Source organism: Eptatretus burgeri, chromosome 11, assembly GCF_056783735.1.
Source record: "Eptatretus burgeri isolate ZD-2024b chromosome 11, Ebu_testis_v1, whole genome shotgun sequence".
Classification (NCBI taxonomy): domain Eukaryota; kingdom Metazoa; phylum Chordata; class Myxini; order Myxiniformes; family Myxinidae; genus Eptatretus; species Eptatretus burgeri.
Window position 1 is genome coordinate 36,981,244 of NC_140971.1, and position 21,583 is coordinate 37,002,826.

The 21,583-nt window shown below is 42.8% G+C and overlaps 1 protein-coding gene across 1 annotated transcript in view; it reads right to left on the reverse strand.

Moving 5' to 3' along the window:
• Positions 1-397: 397 nt before the first annotated feature.
• Positions 398-21,583, reverse strand: part of MAN2B1 (mannosidase alpha class 2B member 1) — a 44,888-nt gene continuing 23,702 nt past the window's right edge. Inside the window, exons 17-24 of the mRNA XM_085846014.1 lie at positions 20,886-21,004; positions 20,666-20,767; positions 18,557-18,644; positions 14,843-14,923; positions 6,520-6,750; positions 5,249-5,398; positions 4,580-4,697; positions 398-2,715 (exon numbers count right to left, since the gene is read on the reverse strand). Of these exons, the coding sequence (XP_085702140.1) occupies positions 2,615-2,715; positions 4,580-4,697; positions 5,249-5,398; positions 6,520-6,750; positions 14,843-14,923; positions 18,557-18,644; positions 20,666-20,767; positions 20,886-21,004 (990 nt within the window). The 3' untranslated portion in view covers positions 398-2,614. The remainder of the gene's footprint in view (positions 2,716-4,579; positions 4,698-5,248; positions 5,399-6,519; positions 6,751-14,842; positions 14,924-18,556; positions 18,645-20,665; positions 20,768-20,885; positions 21,005-21,583) is intronic.

Sequence of the window (21,583 nt, forward strand, 5' to 3'; positions counted from 1 at the left end):
AGCAACTCCATTTGGAGATCTCACAGGACATGCTGGAGACTGTGAACAGCGATCCCAACTTCTTCAACACAGTGATCACTGGCGATGAGACCACAGTGATCCATCATTTTGTCAAAAACGAAAATCCAACGGCGCTCACTTCCACTTCCTCACTCATCGGCGGTCTGTCGGTGACTGACAGCTTCTGCAGGCAGGAAAATATTCACGCATACGGATTAGGATCGCCTACATATGTGCACCAAACCACACCTCCCTAGCTTCATTTGTTTACGCACGAAAAATGAAGGTTGGATACTTTTTGAACACACCTCGTAGATGAGGCTTTCAGATCACCAAGCAACACAGGGAAAGAGTGGAAATGAGCTTTTCCCAATCTACAATGCGAATGAACCATCCATAAGAAAACAAAATTTATTACATCAATCAATCAATCGATCATTAAATATATATTTTTTTCACATAGTTTTTCTTTCATTTAGAAGCAAAATCTCAAAGCATTGCAAATTTTGATCTGAAACCGGCGGCACCCGTTTTTTAAGGACATTATTTAATGTAAAATCCACTTTGACCATGGAATTCCTTGATGCCACAGGCAGGCTCAGCATGAGGAATCAGTCAAGTCCAAAGAATCATGGGAGGAAGCTTGTAAGGCTTTCAAACCTCAAGGTAACACCCTCATCAATTCACCCGGAACATCGACGCACAGCTGGTGTTATCAATCGATCTTTACATTTGATAAACTGAGGGACCAGAAACTCCACAAGGCAGGTATAGACACACAAAACGTTTCCAAGCAAATGGTGCATGGTCTCAGATTCCTTCATACGTACATAATGTACTTCTTGCAAAAAAAAAATAACCAAACAATCAATTCATGAAGTATCCGATTGATTGCCAACCTGGGAAAAAATATTAAAATAAATTAATTCAAAGTAAGGAACATGACTTTCAACCCATGTCCTTTCTGTGCAGTCTCATGTCCTCACACCATACCCTGAATGGACCACCTGACAAAAGTGTACAAGCCAGGTTCTGTGGCTATCCTTTATCTGAGATGTACTCCCTGGAGCTCTTTAGTGTGACAACCTGCTCTGACATGTTCTGAGCCACTTGTATTTCCAAACTGACCTCCATTCCAGGTCTTGATTTGGCATATTCCACAATCCTCAGTCTTTGCTTGGCATTGCCCAGACTGCCACAGTAGACAAGGCCAAAGTTTGCAGTGTTATGGAATATGCCTCAGAATTGTGGGCAAGCTTGGGAATCATTTCCAGATCTGGCCAGATCATGGTGCAGGACCTATTGCTAAATCAGAGCAAGGTGCTCAGAGCAAGGTGTTCTGACTTCTACCTCCTTCCCAAGATATTGTACCCTTTGCCATCCAATCAAAATCACATCAGTTTCCTTTGTGCCACTATCTCTCACAATCCTTCAATGTTTCTGCTCCTTTATCAGCCATGACACATAAAAAGTGCAATTTTACATCGCGTATCGAGAGCCTATTAATGGTCAAGTTCAGTGCAAAAATCATTTATAACTCGGTAGAATAAATCATGTAAAGGTACATTGAATGCAAATCAAACGGAGGACCAAATACTGCATCGAAGTTATTTCCTGGCCTTCAGCTACAAACAAGACAGGAGGAACCCGAATGAGTAAGGAGCGAAAGATGGAGTCAACAGAAGGAACCTGAATGAGTAAGGAGTGAAAGATGGAGTCATCAGAAAGAACCCGAATGAGTAAGGAGCGAAAGATGGAGTCATCAGAAGGAACCTGGACTGGATTCCGGTTTCAGCAGCGACTCCACTACCCTCAAACGCATCCAGGCACAGCCAAGTGAGCCTCACATGAAAATTTCTGCAAGAATTCATTTCTCTCTAGACAAATAGAGAAAGATAAATAAAGAGTAAAAAACTAAAAGAAAAGAAACAAAGAACAAAGATTTCAGGAAGAACCCGGACAGATAGATTTCAGCAGTTACGTGAGGTCCATCTGATGAACTGAACTGATCGAGAGGAAAGATGAAGGATTAAAATAATAAAACGAGCATCAGAATATGTCAAGATTTCAAAAAGAAAGGTGTTGAAAGAAAAAAAAAATTTCTGCGTAAAGTGCTTCCTTTCTTCCTGGTGGAGCATTCAGGTGAAAAATGACGCTGTTTCAATTCCACGCAAGTTATTACATCTTTCTCAAGTGGCTCTGAACTTTAAGTACGAGCAGAAAATGTAAAGGTGTATAGTGGGAAGAGAGGTGCTAACAAAATTGCGAGTGGGTGATGTCGCGCTTTCTCTTGACCAATCAAACGAGCTCACTGTGGAAAATCATTTGATTCATAAAAGTTTTAAAACTGTAAAGTACAAGAATTCCAAACATCATGCTCTGCCAAATGCAGCGCGAAGTGAAGTGGTATTGGCTGTGCTCAATCAGAAGAAGGAGCAAAAATCAGCAAATTAAAAGAAATTAAATAAAACACAGATCATCAAGAACATCTGCAGAGAAAGAAGATTCCAAGAACACAGAGGGCTCCAGGAGAAGAGAAATTTCGTTAGGTAGTGGTGGGCAGTCAGGAAGAAAAAGAAAAAAAAGATTAAAGGATTGCATTGAAGAGTAGAAACTACAAGGCCTTTGTTCGGACGAGAAAGGTCCGAATCTGCATTGGCTGTAACGTCACCATCATGTCAGAAGGATCAGTAGGTTCCTGCATCGCTTTTGAGCCTGGATTGGGGAAATGAGGAGGGGGGGGGAAGGGAGAAGTGACATTGGGAAGTTATTGTTGAATGAACAACAGTGATCGTAACAAGCTACAGTATTGCATGCACGCAGGGAAGGAGGGAAGGGAGGGAAAATGAGAAAAAAAAATTGTGGAGAGAGAAGGAAACGTGAAAATACAAAGCAGTGGAGATGGATCAACAATTCTTCATGTTATGTACGGACAAATTGCGGATACTGATGGATTTCATTTGAAAGAGTTTGCAAAGCTCCGAATAAGGTAAAATATTTTTCGAAGCGTTTCTCTCCACAAACTGGCAGGATGGCCAAGAGGTACGCACACTTGCCTCCTCGATGTCTAGCTTGGGTTTGAATGTCGGTCCAGCGACAAAACCATCATCCTGGTGCTTCGCAGGCAGGGCGAAGTATCAACGTGTGTAGCGTCCCTCCGATGGACATTAAGCTGAGTGTTCCATCAGCGAGCATTAGTCGGTGGACGTTAAAGATCTCACGGTGTCCTTCGCGAAGAGTCGGCGAGCGATCGCCGGCACCCTGAACAAGTTACAAATTCCTGCCCTGACTAGTGCTGGGAAGGCAATGGCAAACCACCCAGTATATCCGGTGTCAATAAATTGTTGTGGCAGAAGCTTCGCTCTGTAAAGAGTAGCGTACATATCAGAATTTCAATCCTCGTTTTTTGTTGGTCGAGTATAAATCGCTCATTTTCATTAACTGCAGAGGAAGTTCGTTTTTGAAGTTTCTTTTTACAAGTGCTAGGCTGGCTTTTAATTTTACACTTTCCTGACCTTTAGCTACAAACATGACAAAGACGTACAGATTGACAGACTTTTTTTTGATTTTTTTCTCCAAAATTGAGGCTCGAGGAAAAGCAAGGCAACATCTGGGAAAAGGCAATGTACTGACGGTGGGTAACAAAGCAGGGGAATGAATGAGGAGGAAAGAGGATGGAGAGGAAACACAGCAACAGACCCAAATGAGGATCACAAGAGCAGCAGACTGGAACTTTGCACAAAAACACACACTAATGCACTCAATGAGACATGTGAATAGAATACATCAACAAACTGGAAGGGCACTCGGTGGAGCGCATACCTCCACCACGAAATGCCTGATCCACGAGAACATATCAGGGCCAATACATTTTTGAAATATCGTGCTATATATCGTTTTTGAGCCCTATCTCGCAATGGTGAAGAATCACTAAAAAAATTCTAGTAGTCGGATCCGAATCTGGATTTTCACCGAAATCGAATCAGTTTGCCCTTGTCACACACCCAACCCGACTACCAAATTTCATCCGGATCCGTCTGCAACCTTTTCAAGATATCCTGCACACAGACAAACAAACAGACAGAAAGGGGTGAAAACATAACCTCCTTCACCTTCGGCGGTGGAGGTAATTAACACCAACAATGAACAAAAACTGTGACACAGGATAATTCCGGAACAAGTATGCTCAGCTTTCCAACCTCTCGGAGCACAGAGAATGGCACTTGGCCACAAAGGAAGCCAGAACCAGAAGATTTTCTTTGCAACTCAAATCAAATTTGGCAATGACAATTTGATGAGTGAAACGGCTCTGCTCGGTGGTTTTCTGATCTATTGTTCAGAGAAGCCGACGTGTAAAAATTGTCAATATTAGATAATGCGTGTTCATAAAACTTGCCATGAGTTAGTTAATCACAGATCTGATCGGTGCTCACACTTATCCCGAAATCGTTCATCCATCACACCCCCATCACGTCACAGGTACCACAGCAGAGTCGTAAGCAAGGCTCAGCACTTAGCTTTGACCAATGGACATGATTTAACATGATCGAGTCTTATACAACATTCCGCAGAAACTCACGATGCTCGTTTTCTCGCTCCACCGTGTCCCAGGAAAGGCGGTGGAGATCTTTCAAGCGTAGGTTTGCTCCGAGAGTCATCTCTTTAAAACTCTCAACATCTAATGTGGAAAACATCCGCTGTGAAGGTAACAAACATCCAGAGCGAGATGAGCGTAGATTGGTTTTATAACACAAACAAATAAGAACATGATGGATGACATTTAAAAATATTTTTTTTATCGATTATAAAAATTTATATCATTCATGTGCTTTTTACAATTATCAGTTGAAATCCTTAACAGATTATGAAAGCATTCACCCAGCCACCCAAGTACGGCAGGGACTTCTGGAGGTAGTCTCGTGGCAGAACCCCTTCCTGTGTAGTTACTTATCCTGTACGGTGGACAATTATCTTGGAAGTCATTTGTCAAAGTGAATCTAGTCAAGCAAGTAACAACCAATGTTGCCCGAGAGGGCAGTTATCCATTGCTTTAGCTCAGCTTGAGAGGTAAGTTAAATCTATTTTTTTTTTAACGAGATATGGCCACTAGTTAATCTGTCCAAGAAACATTAACAGGCATATGCAATGTAATGGTACAACAAAGAACAAAAACTGTTGCGCACAGAAGGCATTTCATTGGATGGTCACTTATGCCCATTTGATGCATCCATTCGGACAGTTCACTCACTGCAATGTTTATGGTGACGGTCCGTGAGAGGTTTCTGTCGTCGTGCTTCTCAAACTGCAGCTCAAGGCGGAGCAGCAGCGTGTGGGCATCCCAGCGTGACAGTGAGAGGACGTGTACGCTGGCTGGTAGTGCAACACGCAGCCCGGAGAACTGGAAGGCACAGCAACCAAGGGACAGGGTCACAAAATGGTAAAGTAACCACGACGGTGATTTAAAAAACAAAAAACAAATAACCATCAATACTCATTTTGAACAAAGCGAAGTGCTATAAATCAGCTGAGCTTGCACTTTACTTACTATGATGAGGAAATGGTGTTTGAATTACTCTGACAAACAAGAAAACACAAATCATTTGTAGTTATGTTGTTACCTGTGCCACAGAAGGAAGGAGGTAAGGTTTTCACCCGTCTGTCCGTGAGCATGATATCTCATAAAGTTATGTACAGATTGGGATGAAATTTGGTGGACAGGTTGAGTGTGTGACAAGGACGAATTGATTAGATTTTGGTGAAGATCCGGATTCGGATCCAGATACGAGAACTTTTAAGTGATTTTTTTTCACCGTTGAGAGATAGGGCTAAAAACTATACGTAGCACGATATCTCAAAAAGCTATGGACGGATGACAAAACTTGGTGGATGAGTTGTGTTGTTGACAAGACCAAGCAGATTAGACTTTGGTTGAGGTCCAGATGCAGATCCAACCCATCAGTGGAATACAAATCGTAAACTGTTCAACCTGGCGGAGGTATATGCACCCTGCACAGTGCTGTTGTAGTTTATGCATGTGTTGTAAAGAACAATATCATTCACCAAATTATTGCAAAATCATGTTAACAAAATAATTGTTTTAAGCAACTTACTGAGATAAATCAACACTTTGCAAGTATCCCTTTAACAAAGTGAAGTGGTCAAGTAATGCAGGGGGCAGATTGAAGTTTCTACTATGATGTCAAGATACAAATGCTTATGACAAGGTAGCTCTTAATCATGTGTGCCCTCATTTGTAATCAAGTGAGAATGACAAAATGTACACTTCTGCCTTTTCATTGCAGCCTGAGTCAAATCTTGGCCTAGCCCAAAACTGTTATCCTGGTGTTTCAGAGGCAGGGGAGGACGAAATTCCTGCCCTGACTATCACTGGGAAGACGAAGGCAAGCTACCTTTGGGCAAAACACCAGAAAGAATAAGCAACCACACCAGGAAGGCTTGAAAGCACTTAATCTGCTTCAAAGAAACAATCAAACATACAAATCATATAAAAGGTCCCACCTCGCCATCTTTGTAAGGATGTCTGGATTTCTTATGCAGTGTCCCAAACACAAGCTGCGGCTCAGAAAGCTGGAGCTCCCCGGCAAGACGACTGAGTCGAGCAGACGAGTCGGGAGGAGCCAGGAAGAGCAAATGACGTCCACGTATGGTCAAACCTTGTCCGTTCGCACCGGTCTCATTTAAAGCTTCACCGACTCCTCGAAAATCATCAAAAAGCAAGCGACGATGTATCTGACGGTACACACGGATAAAGCATCTTAAAGGAATTGGATAAGAATGATTTCTTGAAACAAATTATTGTGTCCTTACAAAAAAATTTATCGAGCAACTAATTAGATGGTGGAAGTTATGGATCCTGTGGGATCCCAGCGATATAAATGAAGAACCATTTCTTGTTTTAACGGGGATATCAGGCCAAAAAACAGCCTCGTAATCACAACAAAAGTCCTTCATTCTCCCATGAGTCCAGGAGCCCAGGTTTATTCAAGTGAAAAGCGCCGGAACGTTTGACCTCATGGGCTGATGGGGTCATCCACCGACATCAGAAAAATGCATCGCTGCCGGGTCTGACCGGTGGGTTTCCCCCCGAAATCACTCAATTAGTGACGCCATTACCGATAAACCTATTTTGCTCAATATCTGGAAAAATATGCATAATAATATAACGAATAAGGTGTCTTCACCTATGTTTTCATGGTCAATCATTACACTGATGCTATGCATATTGCTAGAAAATGTATAGTTTACCACGTAAATGCAGGGTTCATCCACTAAATTAGCGACGCCATTACCGAAACCTCACTATCTGAAAAACTGTGCGTGATAATATCACAAATAAGGTGTCTATACCGATATTTTTTTATGGTCAATCATTACCCTGACACCTGTGTTATTACTGGGAAATGTGTAGTTTACCATGTAAATGTGTAGCCCACCCGCTCATTAAGCGACACCATTACTGAACAATGATATATGGAAAACTTGCAAATGTGCAGTCCACATAATTAACTTGATGTCCTCTTGGCATTACAAGTCTTCTCTATCACTTTCGTCACTCTCATCACTGTCCTCGCTCCAAGCATTATCTGACTCTTCCTCATCTACTGAATTATCTTCCATGCCATCCCCATCATCCTCATGTGGGTCTGTGAGGGACTCTGGAACTGAACTTCCTGGATACCAGTCTGGTTCAAAGCAGTTTTGAGACAACTTCCATCCATAGTCTGTCGGACTCGCCCCGCCAGTTGGATCTGTCTGATCAGCTCTCTTCCAGATTCTTGCCACATAGTGCACCCTTTTCATATGATTACAAAGTGTCTTGGTGCATGGGGGAAGAGAGGCACAGTTTATCTTCTTTATTCTGGCAAGGGGCTCCTTTTCGTCACCACCACCCATTCGCAAGAATGCCTTGTATCTGGCTTCATTAATGTCAAAGGTTTTGAAGCCATACAGCACACAGACAAAGGATGTAACAGCTTGGATGTCTACCTCCTCAGCTGTTAGAGACCGCAATGCCATCACATGAGCTGCATCTGACTCCATCCGCTGGAAGGGCTTCACTTTGCCCTTTCTGTAGAAACACGATGTGAAATCACAACCAGTCAAGGCATGAAGGCCGATTAGTGCTTCAGTGATACCAGTCTGTTTCTTCTCAAGAATGTCAGATAGTTTGGTGACATCGATGTACCTTTGGTGGTTGCCAGATCCATAGTCCATGATGATGTTGATCCCTTCTGACCTTCCAGAAAGCCCAAGCAGAATGATGAAGACGTCCGTATCAGTGGACCTCACTAGAATGTTTCCAGTGGAAATGTTGTTTGCGTGAAAGGCAATGAGTGTGTCAGCTTCTTCATGTCGACATTGGAGGCGATTCGGATCCTCTATTTGCAGCACATCATCCTCGTTGTTCTTCATCTCCGTACACACACCACCATGTGAAACATAGTGTTTTTCTTCCAAGAATTGAACCATATTGGAGCTTCTTCAGTTCCTCTCTTACAAACCGGGCAAACTCTTCCTTGAATGGTCCACTTTTGAGTAACTCCGTGCCACTCTGTTGCTGAGCCTGGTCAGGTCCAGTAATGATGAATGATTGAGGAGTAGTTGAACAACACAGGTTTCGCTGCATCGTTTTGACTGCATCCATCTTTGATGGAAGGTGACTGGTACTTGTCGCGCACTAAATGGATTTGCTGCCCACGATACAAACATACTTTTGCCAAAAGATCCTTTGCCGTGGTTGCATATGTGGACTTGCTGTGCTGCAGCACGGTTTCATGGAGGATAATACCGCCATCAATCACTGCGGCTGTTATTGGGGGAAGACTGTTGTCATCGAGAAACACTTCCTGTCTGCTTTCAAGTTTCTTTGTGAGAGATGCCTTGTCCGTCTTCAGGGGAGTTCCATCGCTATGGGCACGAGAAAGTGGTACTTCACTAATCGGGTAGCTAAGAATGTGATGCAGATCAAGTGCTTCGCTTGTCTCAGCAGCATCAGCTAAGATTCGTCCAAAGACATCCCTGACTCCCTCTGGCACATTCGCTCTTCGTGCTGCGGTCTTAGATTGCTTCACATTCTCCGCAGCAAAGTTCAACATTTTGATCCTTGCCACATAGTCATGACGACAAGTGTTATGGTATTTGGCTTCCTTTGCAATAAGATCTTCCCCTAGTCCAATGATCCTAGTATCACACTTTTTCTTAGCAGCAAGAAGGATTGCCTTGCTCCCGTCTGTGGTCAAACATTGGCTGAGGGGTTCATTTTTCTGCAACTTCCTCTTCCTCTTCTGTCCACAAAAAAGACATTCCTGTCCAAGGACACCTCTTGTGCAGGTAGAAGGATGATCGGAACTTGAACGAGTGGTCTTCTGAGGTGGTTCAGATGGTTCTGTGCATGGAGGTGCTCCTCTCTTAACAGCACAGAATCGACCGAGGCAAACTGAGTGGTAATATTTGCCTTCTGGGCCCTCAGCTGTTCTGATCTCTTCCGAGGTGTTCGAAAACTTGTCACTTTGAATTGCCTTTCGCCGTCTCGCAGCATTTTTGGCTGTTTCCCAGTTGCTGGAATTGAAACACTTCAGGGCACATTTCTTTTCTCCTCTTTCTTTGCAAATTAAACAAACAGGGGCGTCATTTGCCATCATCTGTAAATAACAAAAAGGGACAGAGACCAATGCATTATTTGCCGCATTGTAACAAAAGACAGAGATGGTACGACTCCAGTGGGCAACTTTCAGGGTGAACTCAACATTTTCAAGCACTAGAGTTGGCATTGCAACATTTCACCATAAAACATGGGTATAGACACCTTATTTGTGATATTATCATGCAGCGTTTTTCAGATATTAATGAAAATGGGTTTTTCCGCAATGGCGTTGCCAACTGAGTGGGTGAACTAAACATTTACACGGTAAACTATACATTTTCTAGCAATAATGTGGGTGTCAGTGTAATGATTGACCATGAAAACATAGGTGTAGACACCTTATTCGTTATATTATTCTGCATATTTTTCCAGATATTGAGCAAAATAGGTTTATCGGTAATGGCGTCACTAATTGAGTGATTTCGGGGGGAAAGCCACGGGTCAGAACCGGCAGCAATGCATTTTTGTGATGTCGGTGGATGACCCCATCAGCCCATGAGGTCAAACTTTCTGGCGCTTTCCACTTGAATAAACCTTCTGGGCTCCTGGACAACATGTCTAGCAATATTATACGAGTACAAGAAAATGTAAAAATAATTTTGAGAATAACTTACCAAAGCTTCCTGAAGAAAATTTGGAGGCCAGAAATTGGAAAACAGCCTATTGGTGGATATATGGCCCATCTAACAGAAATGATTCCGTCATGTGCTCATGATGTTAGGTAAGGTTAATTACATCGCATAAAAATAAAGCAAAGTTCGATATCAAGTTCTTTGTTGCATCTTACTCAATGTTCCCTGAAGTACCCATTACATATGTATTTCAGACCTGTTGTTGCTTTTCCAATATGCAATTTTTTTTAAATCAGTTTCAAATAAAAATGGAGAGTTCCTAGAACACGATATCCCATGCAGTGTTTAAGTATATACAGTAGAGCCTCCATAGACGGGACTTCTGGTTACGCAAATCTGACCACATGTGACTTAACAATTGACACCGAATTTCATCTTACACGACATGTAATTCCGACATACGTGAATTTGTGCAAAATGAACAACCCTCCCCCATCCCACACACCACCCCAGACTTTCTTTCCTCCTCCTCCTCCAGTAAATATTGTGTTTATCTGTTTCTATTATTAGTTTCCAGTGCTCATTTTAGCCTGGGACCATTAGTGCTACGAGCGGAGTAACCGCCCTATGGGCGAACTTGTTCCAAGCATGCAACATGTTCTTCTGACGTATACCTTTATTTGAGCGGTGTATAGACAACTGACAACTCTGTGTTGACCGAAAAAATAATAACCTGTGAAATTATGTGCATGAAGCAAAAACATACCTACTGCTTATAATTCAAAACACCTCACTGCACTGGAAAATACGGGGACAGGAATACTGCACTATAAATGGTGGAGACTTGTAATACCCTCCCCGACCTGGAGGTGGCGATACATGATACACATTTACTTGGAGAATTTGGGTTCTTGCCCTGTCCCCTTCCCCGAAGACCACCGGCAAAGATAAAAACATCCAAATGCATTAATTGGGGTCATGCTGATCCGATATAGCAGGTCTGGATATAATCAGCCCACAACTGTGGGACTAGCACGACAAACACAAACACAAACACACACTGGTCCATGAATTACAGTCAGGATAAGGGAAAAGGGGGAAGTGATTGTGAATTAAATGTTCCATCTTGATTTACTTTTAATATTATCCTTAACAAATGGGAACAGGAACAACACAGGTGGCAAGAAGGAAGCCATTACTGAAAAATGCCCACCTTGAGTCCCGTTTGAGGTGTGCAAAAAACACTCCTGAGATTCTGAAGCCATGCAGCAAAAAGTTTTGCAGTCTGACGAAACGAAGATGAAACTTTTTGGCCAAAATGCAAAATGTTACGTTTGGCGCAAACCCAACACAGCACATCACCCAAAGAACACCACCCCTACTGTGAAGCATGGTGGTCGCAGCATCATGTTATGGAGATGTTTCTCATCAGCCGGTACTGGGGCACTTGCCAGGGTATAAGGGAAAATGGATGGAGCAAAATACAGAAAAATTCTAGAGGAAAACCTGCTGCCCTCTGCAAGAAAGCTGAAATTGTGAGGGAAGTTCACCTTTGAGCATGACAACGACCTGAAGCACACAGCCAAAGCTGCACTGGAGTGGCTAAGGAACAAAAAGGTAAATGTCCTTGAGTGGCCCAGTCAGAGCCCCAACCTCAATCCAATCGAAAATCTGTGGCATGACTTGAAGATTGCTGTCCATCAATGCTCCCGACACAACTTGACTGAGCTTGAACAGTTTTGTACAGAAGAATGGGTAAATATCACCCAATCAAGGTGTGTAAAGTTGGTAGAAACCTATCCCAACAGACTCACAGCTGAAATTGCTGCCAAAGGTGCTTCCACCAAGTATTAACTCAGGGGAGGGTGGGGGAGGGTGGACACTTCTCCAACCAAGATATTCTGGTTTTGTATTTTTGATTAATTTTCTGAAATTTGTGGAATTTGTTTTTCACCTGGAAGTTGTGGGTTAGGATGTGTAAATAAAGGTGAAAAAGTCTGATTTAATGCAATTTAATTCCAGGCTATGAGGTAACAAAAGGTGAAAATTTTGAAAGGGGGTGTAAACTTTCTATAAGCACTGTAAATTCAAGTACACATGAGTATTTAAAAAAATATACACACTATTGCCAGACATCGTTAAATTTAAATAAAGCTCTTCTGGAAGCGGTTGAATTTGGCGGTACCTCTTCTTCTTCCTACTCAAATGAACGTTGGCATTTTTATAGATGGGAACATTGTAGTCGGAGGCAAACTCAATAACGCTGCATCATCAACAGCACGTTCACCAGCATCCATTCGACAAATAACATCTGATTTCACTTATAAGGTAACACCTTTATGATGCATCTTAGCCAATTTACAGAACAGTACATTTGTTTACGTGCGAAGCAAAGGACAGTCATTCTTTTGGGGATTTTGTGATCTCCTGATTTGGTACTTTAAGGCCCGGTCACACCTTGACGTTTTAGCCAACGTATGCCGATTTTTGAATTTTTTTTCTAAAACGCTGGCACACGTTGAATACGTTATGGGTAAGTTTTGATAACATTGAGAGCATGCTGGCATACGTCGTAGTACGTTGCCATACGTCGTTGTACGTTGGCTTTAAACGTTGTACTTTTCGGTTGTCCTCAAATTTTTTCATGCTTGAAATTTCACGACGTATGCCAGCGTATGACTCAGACGTTCCGCTACGCTGGCCACAAGTTGTAGGCACGGTCTGCGATCGTTGACAGACGTCAACACATGCTACTTGTAAGTTAATCATAAGTTGAGACACGCCGAGGTAATGTTTAGAGTACCCGAAACTTATTTCCTATCTATGATTAACGTGTTGTTGGCACGTTACGCGATCGTTGCCACACGTCGAGAGACGTTACTTTTAAGTTACTCATAGGCTGAAAGACGTCGGTATAATGGATCGTCCTTGCGTCAGCGTCCACGGCCACGGCCAGGACACTTATTTGCAGCATTCTTCAAACTTTTCTTCGGCATGACGAGGATGTTCACACTTCGATGTCTAGCTTGGCTATGATTCCAATTGTCCATCGGCAGCGTCTATTTAAAATAGTCGAGTTTGAGCTTTTTAACACGTTCAGAAGAAACGTTTCAAATTTCCAAACCCCAGCGTCAAAAAAACAAACAAAAAAAAAAACAAAGGCGAGTGACAGCAATTTAAATCGTTGATTGTAAACAATGAAACTAGCTGAGTGGTACCGTTTAAAAGTCGTTGAGTGTAAAAAAAATCCAATTGTTGAGCGCAAGCGTCTACTTTCAATAGTGGAGATGCAGCCATTTAAATCGTTGAGTGGCAGCCTATGAACCTACCCGTGGACACGCGGACGCAAGGACGATCCATCATAACCCACACCCTCCCCCTCACACCCACCTACTACTGCCAACATGAACAAACTACTACTAATACTAATACTAATAGTAATACTGATACCGATACTGTTACTGCTGACATGGACATCGACTCAAAAAGGACTCGAAAACACTGTTGGGTTCCCTTTTATGAACACCATTTTTATATACCAATTCCCAAAACCGCTGGGAACACGTCTTTATATGGCAGTTGTAACCTAGAAACACGTTCATTTTTTTTTTGTCGACCGGAAGACGTCATGGGAATACGTCTACATAAGTCGATGTGTGTTGGGACTACGTAAAGAATTGGTTCAAAGCACGTCAAACATAAGTTAGAAATAAGTTTCGCGTAAAAAAGACATTACCGCGACGTGTTTCGACTTATGAGTAGCTTATAAGTAGCCTTTGTGGACGTGTGTAAGCGTCCACATATCGTGTGTAAAACTTATCCCCATCGCATGCGAACGTGTGTCATACGCCGAGTATGTCGTAAAATTTTGAACATGTTCAAAATTTCTTGACGTACTCTACTTACTACGACTTATGATAGCGTATTTAGCGTTCTACTCGCGCATACCAAACTTACCCATACCGTATTTGACGTGCCCCAACGTTTTAGACACACTTTTTGTTACGTCGGCATACGCTGGCAAGATCGCCAAGGTGTGACCGCGATTTTGACCCCTCCATTTCTACGGCAGTTATGATTTGAATCGTTGTGCGTCAGCCTTTTAATAGGCTACGCCACGACATCGTCGGCGATGCGTGCAACGCGCTATGCCTAAGTTAGACTATCGTTGGGCATCGGTTGTGTAGGCCGACAACAGGTTCAGCATTCGTTGGTATAAGTTATCTATAACACAACGAAACGTTCTGTGTTGTTACCAATGCGTTATAGATAAGACCAAGTCGCTATGAATACGTCCGAATCTTTAAAAAAAAACATCAAAAGTTCAACGTAAGCCAGCGTTTTACATAAATTTTAACACGTTGCCATCGCTGGCTAAAACGTCAAGGTGTGACCGGGCCTTTAGCGATGTATTCTGGCATCTTTATCAGTCTTGTAAGTTCTGGAAAAGCTCGAGGATAAAAGATATGGCTTTTAAAGTGACGTAGGTGCAAGTTGAGGCGACATAAGTCGGGTTATGGTATTAATAACGTGACGATGCATTTCTGAAACAATGTGGAAAGTGGAGACGTAAATCGGGGCATTTCTGTATTATAACCACACTCACCATCAGCTCCAGTGAACCATCCTTCATGCTGCTTCCACCCTGAGAACGATCAGTGACCAGTGTCACCTGAGCCTTCTCATCCTGCAAATCGAAAAAGTTAAATAATTGTGCTGCAACACAACTTATTTTATGCCGATTTCCAAAAAAACAAACCCATGTGCATGCATTTGGTTCAGTGAATGATTATAGTGCAATGTCCCAGCACAATGAATATGTGGTTTGGGAATCACAGCAATTTTATGTGGTGGCCCAATAAACTTCATACACCCAACAGTGTGTTTACCTGCATTCAAAGCGACCTGTGTTGTACATTTGATTGCTTGTTTTGTTGCAAATTGGCACGATGGTTATCTTTGGACCTGGGTGAACCTGTTGTTGTGCTTGTTTGGTTTTACTTTGGGTCCTTGGGGATTTTTGGGGTCCTTGGTGATTTTTGGGTTTTTTTGAGTCCTTGGGGTCTTTTGGGTCCTCAGGGAATTCTGGGTCTGAAGGGTCTTCAAAGTTCGAAGGGGTCTCAGCAATCCAAAGGGTCAAAAGGTAGATAGATTCCAGTCGTGCGTCATTAATTAATAGACACAAAAAGCATCACACACACACACACACACACACACACACACACACACACACACACACACACACACACACACACACACACACACACACACACACACACACACACACACACACACACAGACTTTGAGACCTGAGAGGACTCCGTTCCACATTCTCAAACCAGCATATGGAAATAACAACCAAGAACACACACCGCATCCATCTATTGTAGAAACACAATGTATGAGAAAGGTTCTTCTTCTTCAACTTTTTACGGAGAGGCAGAGATGGATGGAAATATAGTCATATATTGAAAGTGGCTTCACGACTTAAAAACGGACCATTTATGAAATGCAATCCGCATGCGGTTGGAGGGGGTGGGGGTGGATCATTACAACTGACTGTAAGAGGGTCTTTGTTGTCCCTCTCTGGAAAGGGAAGGGTGATCAGCAACACTGCAACAACTACTGAGGGGTGACGCTGCTCTCAGTGCCAGGCAAGGTCTTTGCTCAGATAATTATTGATCAGGTTAGCCACCATCTGCTTGAATGAGTACCAGCATCCAGAGCAGTCAGGCTTTACACCAAAGAAGTCAACAATTGACCGTATCCTTGCCCTTTGGGTCCTCACTGAACGCAGACGAGAGTTTCGGCAGGGGGCTGCTTGCAGTCTATGTTGATCACCACAAAGTGTTCGATTCAGTGAATCGGGATGCCCTCTGGAGGAGTCTCGGTCTTCGTGGGGTGCCACCAAAGTTGATCAATCTGATTTCTGAACTCTACTCTGGTACAGAGAATGCTGTGAGGTGTGGTGGTTCCATCTCTGACTTATTTCCAGTTGTCACTGGAGTTCGTCAGAGGTGCATACTGGCCCCCACATTCTTGAACGCTTGCATGGACTGGATTCTGGGGAAGATGACAGAGATGAAGATGTGGTGCATCACTTGGGAATGTGAAGATCTCTGACCTTGATTTCACAGATGATGCAGTCATCCTTGCGGAGACGCTGGATATCCTTGTAGTGGCCTTCGAGGCACTGGATGAGGAATCAGAGCCGCTGGGACTCCAGGCTTCCTGAGTCAAAACGAAGATTCAGGCTTTCAATGACATCTTCAATGCTGCTGTCTTGTCTGTACCTGCTAGTGGTGATGATGTTCAGGTCATCGAGAGATTCACTCACCTTGACAGTGATATTCACATCTCTGCTGGCTGTGAGCCAGAAGTCAACAGACATCTGGGTCGGGCCTGGGGAGTCATGGATTCACTGGATCATGGGCTTTGGTGCTGCTGGTACCTATGCAGGACGACGAAAGTCTGAGTCTTCGAGTCCTTGGTTCTTTCAGTCTTGCTCTACAGATTGGAGACTTGTATTCTGACCAAGGATCTGAGACGAAGACGCAACTCCTTCGGGACCAGGTCTCTTCGGAGAATCCTTGGCTATCGTTGATCAGACTTTGTGTCCCACGGCGGTTGTTGAGAGAGACTCAAATGAGATTTGTTGTCTGTATAGTCTGTCTGCATCAGCTGCGGCTGTATGGACGTATGGCTTGATTTGCTGACATTGGCCCTGTTCACCAGATTCTCTCAGCGAGCGAGCCTCGTGAGTGGAGGAGGCCTGCAGCAGGTTGATCAACATCTTAAGGAAATGGGGATGGGCTCGGCATCTGGCTGGGGGATGGCCAGGCAGAAGCTCCTGAAGTACCGATGGAAAGAAAACGCATTGATGAGATGCTCCGGTGCATGCTCCCCTACCTAATGAACTCAATTTCCACAAATACGTCTCGGCAGCTCTACTTAAAGACAACCAAATGCGTGGAATTATTAAAACCTTTCTCCCACATTAGCGAAGTACTACCAATTGTCTTTACAGCCCTGGGCAGGCTCCACCTTGAGTATGAGAATCCTCTTGTGATCCAAGAATGGAGCAACCTGCCTGCAAATCGTGTGGAAGGACCAATAGTAGAAGACTTTAAAACAAGGCTTAATAACCACTGTTGGAGTCAAAGGTTTTGAGTCACTTGTCTCTGGAGCATGTGCAGTAAAGTTCAAGTTGTATTCGATCTGTGGTGTGAAGACATGGAAATCTACAGGAATACCTGCTATCCCATGCACCAATGTGATGTGATGTTCATTCTGAGATTGGGCGAACATCAGTACAATTCCAACCCTGGTCAAGCCACAACAGACTAATAAAAATTGTATGTGCTGAATCCTCACTTGATGTTGAGCATTCAGAGGATAAGGAGAGTATAAACCTGTGGGTTGGCATCCCTGGAGGTGAGCGAAGAGATTCCTCCTTAATTGCTTCACTGAGTCCTGAGAAAAGAGTGACATAACAAGATGGCGTCCCCGGCACCGAGAGTGCATTGGGATGTTGCGTCACTTCTCCAAAGACCACAGGGTGCGTTTGTCTGTAATGAAAAGCTGTTCAATGTCTAATCTATGAATGTTGTCTAACAGCTCCTTCATAAGCCTTAAAAAAAAAAAAATCAGTGAAAAAAATTAATCAGCATGAGACAATTAGTGCAGAATAAAGCAACCGACCCGATATTCAAAGGGATATTAAGCTAGTTACCACGGCTGTTTATTCTCACTTCTGGGTAATAGTTCTAAATTATATTTATGGCACAAATTGAGGATTTTTTCCTAAAGCTGGTCGTTTTATTTTCGACGTATTCAATGGTCTCTTCAGAAAGAAAGTGCTTCAGACGATCATTGGGATTACATATCAACCATACTCGGTGGTGTAATGGTTAGATTGTCCGCTCCGAGTCTGGGAGGTCAGTGGTTTGAACCCCGGCCGAGTTATACCAAATACTTTAAAAATGGTACATGCTGCTTCCTTGATGACGCTCAGCATTTAAAAGGATTGAGCATGAACAATCTCCATCAGTTGGCATCCATGGGGAGGAGGAAATTCCTCGCTGAGTGCGGAGAGAAAAGCGGCGCCATTGTTGTGATGTCAATGGTACCCTAAGTATTCTGGAAACTGACGGTACTTCCCCCAAGCTCAGTGGCTGTGTTAAGTGTTCGTCTCTTCAGTATGTCCATGTGGGTTTGAGTGGTAGCTCCATCATGAGCTTTAGAATATACATCTTCTGAAACAAGGCAACATTCTTGTAAAGTGTTCTGATTATTTTGTATATTTTGTATTTTTTTTTACCTTCATAGCAAGAGTACTTGTGATTGGATAGTAGTTTCCAGCCACTGGCTCACTGTTGTTCAATTTCCAAGTGGGCCTGAAGTTACGTCTGAGAATTCCAACACAAAAAGAGGAAAAGTTTCTCAACAAAATATCAACAACAATGAAGATTCAAAATGAAAATAATTTGGGAAAAACTGCATTCCTGCTATAGTTATCATAATAATTATTATGCACCTCCAAAGGGCTTTGCAAGTAAGCAGATTCGGATCGTTTTAGTCCTATTCGCACCCTCGTGGTGAAACGGCCACTGTCCTATGCTTGAACATGACACATCATGGCAAACCTTGTTTTTTTCAGCAAAAATAAACCTTAAATGATTAAAAGTGAATACACAGAAAATGGTCGTGTTCCCCATGTTATGGATCATTTATGCTGTGCCAAAACAGCAGTTTATGACCCCAAAGCAACATTGGACTTTTTAGATAGCACCAGAGCAATTAATAATCGGACCAACACAAAATTATGTCATCAATGAGAAGCTCAACTTTTGACAAAGCGAAATGATCACGAGAAATCTATCGATGATGCCTTCTGCTACTGAAAGACGAACAACAAAGTGCTGATGTTCTCTTTGGGCTGGTGCTCCAGCATCACATGTCTCTCTCCTGGATTCTGTGGAATGTAATGTTCTCAACATTATTTGCATCTCCCATGATGAGGGTGATGTACAATGCCTGTTGCTGTCACATTGCAAACAGGTCGGCGTTTTAATTTTTTTTTTCTTCCCCGCAGTTCCTCCGGTCTAACTCGCTGTGCTCTATGACCCAGCTCCTTCAGGCTCACTCAATGTGTTCTTGCAGTTATCCTTTCCTTTGATATCCTAAAATCCAGGCTTACTGTGCACCATACTTTTGGTCCACTTTTCTCTCTCGTTTGTGGTGTAAATGCCTTCGAGAGACAGTTCAATCACAATCTTCCTTTCAGGGTTTCAAACAAATGGTGCATCATTACGTCATGTTATCCCCAATCCACACACGCAATCGTTTGTATCCCCCTTAGCCCTACCTAACCCAACCCTCTTACTTGCAGGTTATTGCGTTTCCTCCCCTCCTCTGTCCTGGTTCTTCTTCATTCATTCCTTTGCTTATGTACAACTGTGGCCCACTGCCACAATGTTTCCTTTTAACCTCCATCAAGCTCGCAATCCCAAGAGTGTACATTTTGACATTTTGTATAAAAAAAAATAAAACTTTCACCACATGGTTAAAAGCCCAGCAATATTTGCCTACATAATTTACTTACCCTAAACAGTCTTGAGAAGAACTTGGTGCAAACTGACCCATTTTAAAAAAAATTTGTCTTTGATCCAATATGATGCCAGACCAGTGGCTGATGATGTCACTTTTATCAAACTATATTTCCTGAGTAGTTGATCAATTAGTTAAAGTTTTGCATTGATCGGTTAGCGGTTTCAACAATTTCTGATTAAAAAAAATTTCATACTGACCAAAACAAGCACTGCACTAGTCGAATTATGATGTCATAATGGAGGCACTGATGACATCATCATTCACACAACTCATTCCCCATGGGGAGGAGTTGACAATGAGTCATGTGTAATTTTTTATTTTCCATGGAATGGTTTCGGAGATATAGAGGTGCAAAGTTTTTGGGGTTTTCCAAGATGGCGCCTATACCACGTGACGTATGACATCATAATTAAGAATAAAAATTCTGCAGGCGGCGGCACACCTATTTGGAAAAGTTTGTGTCAATCAGACCAATGGTCGCTGAGAAAATGAAATTTTTAAATGCAGAAATGCACATGAACGTACGCACGGCACACATATGCGACGGATCGCTTAATCCTGCTTTTCGCTTTGGGAGCGCAGGGTAAAGAGAGGGCCTCATAAATCGCTATTGGTGAATGTATGAAAAATGGGAATCAAGATGCTTCCTAAACTAGTCAGAGTTTTCGAAAAACAATTGGTCTGATCATAAGATGCACAATTCTTCTGTCAGACCATGAGGGCAGCATTTGCTGCAACAGAGAAGCAAAAAAGGCAACTTATATGTAATAAGGTTGTCACTCCTTTTCTTTTAAAAGACTTTAATATCCAGACATACCGTCGTGTCAGCATTTCTCTTCCGTTGGCATCAGTCAGGAAAAGGCCCTTGGTGCGAAGGGGGGTGTCAAAGCGGGTGATGATTTCTCGACCTAAGTGGTCACTGTGGACGAACAAAGAAAGAAGGGCTTCTTAATGTTGCAGAATAGTAAAATGTAACGTTTGTGGATCGAGAGGCAGATAAGTTAAGAAATGGCCCAAAAATGACAAATAACACTCACACAATGGGGATAGACCCAACATGCCACTCAAACTCTGCGTGCCTGGATCCCTGGTAAAGTCGTACCACTTGCTGGCACCACGGAGAGAATGTCTGTCGCACCTCCTCCACCAGCCGGCCCTGCACAACACCACCCTCATCTATCACAAACAGCAACAATATATTATGTGTGACCTACAATTAAAAGTTAATTACCAAAGAGACAGGGCGAGGATGAGCGATGAGGACACAAAATTGGAATTCCAGATGTTATGGGTTCAAGTTCACTGAAAGCAGAAATATTAAGGTCTTGCGTTCTAACTTCATGGAAACGCCACGATTCCAAAGAAAATCATCATATAACAATCAGGTTGGTGATGAAACCATTGTCCACTGAGAAAAGGTAATAAAATATATCATACTAAAATACACAATTTGGTGTCTGTCTATCTGTTTGTTACTTACGAAATCTAAACATTTCGTAAGTATATTGATGACTTCCGTCCTCTGTTTGTGTGTTTGTTTGTAGGCATGATAACTCGAGAACGGAAGACGCTACCAATGTCAAATTATACCACGTGATTCAGGAGGGTGATGGCAAGCGCTGATTAGATTTTGGTCAAAATCGGTCAAGGGTCAAGGTCACAGTGAGGTCAAACATTCGATTTTTGATGGTTTAGTACAGAATCATCAGAGAAACTACTGGTTTGCGTCGCTACC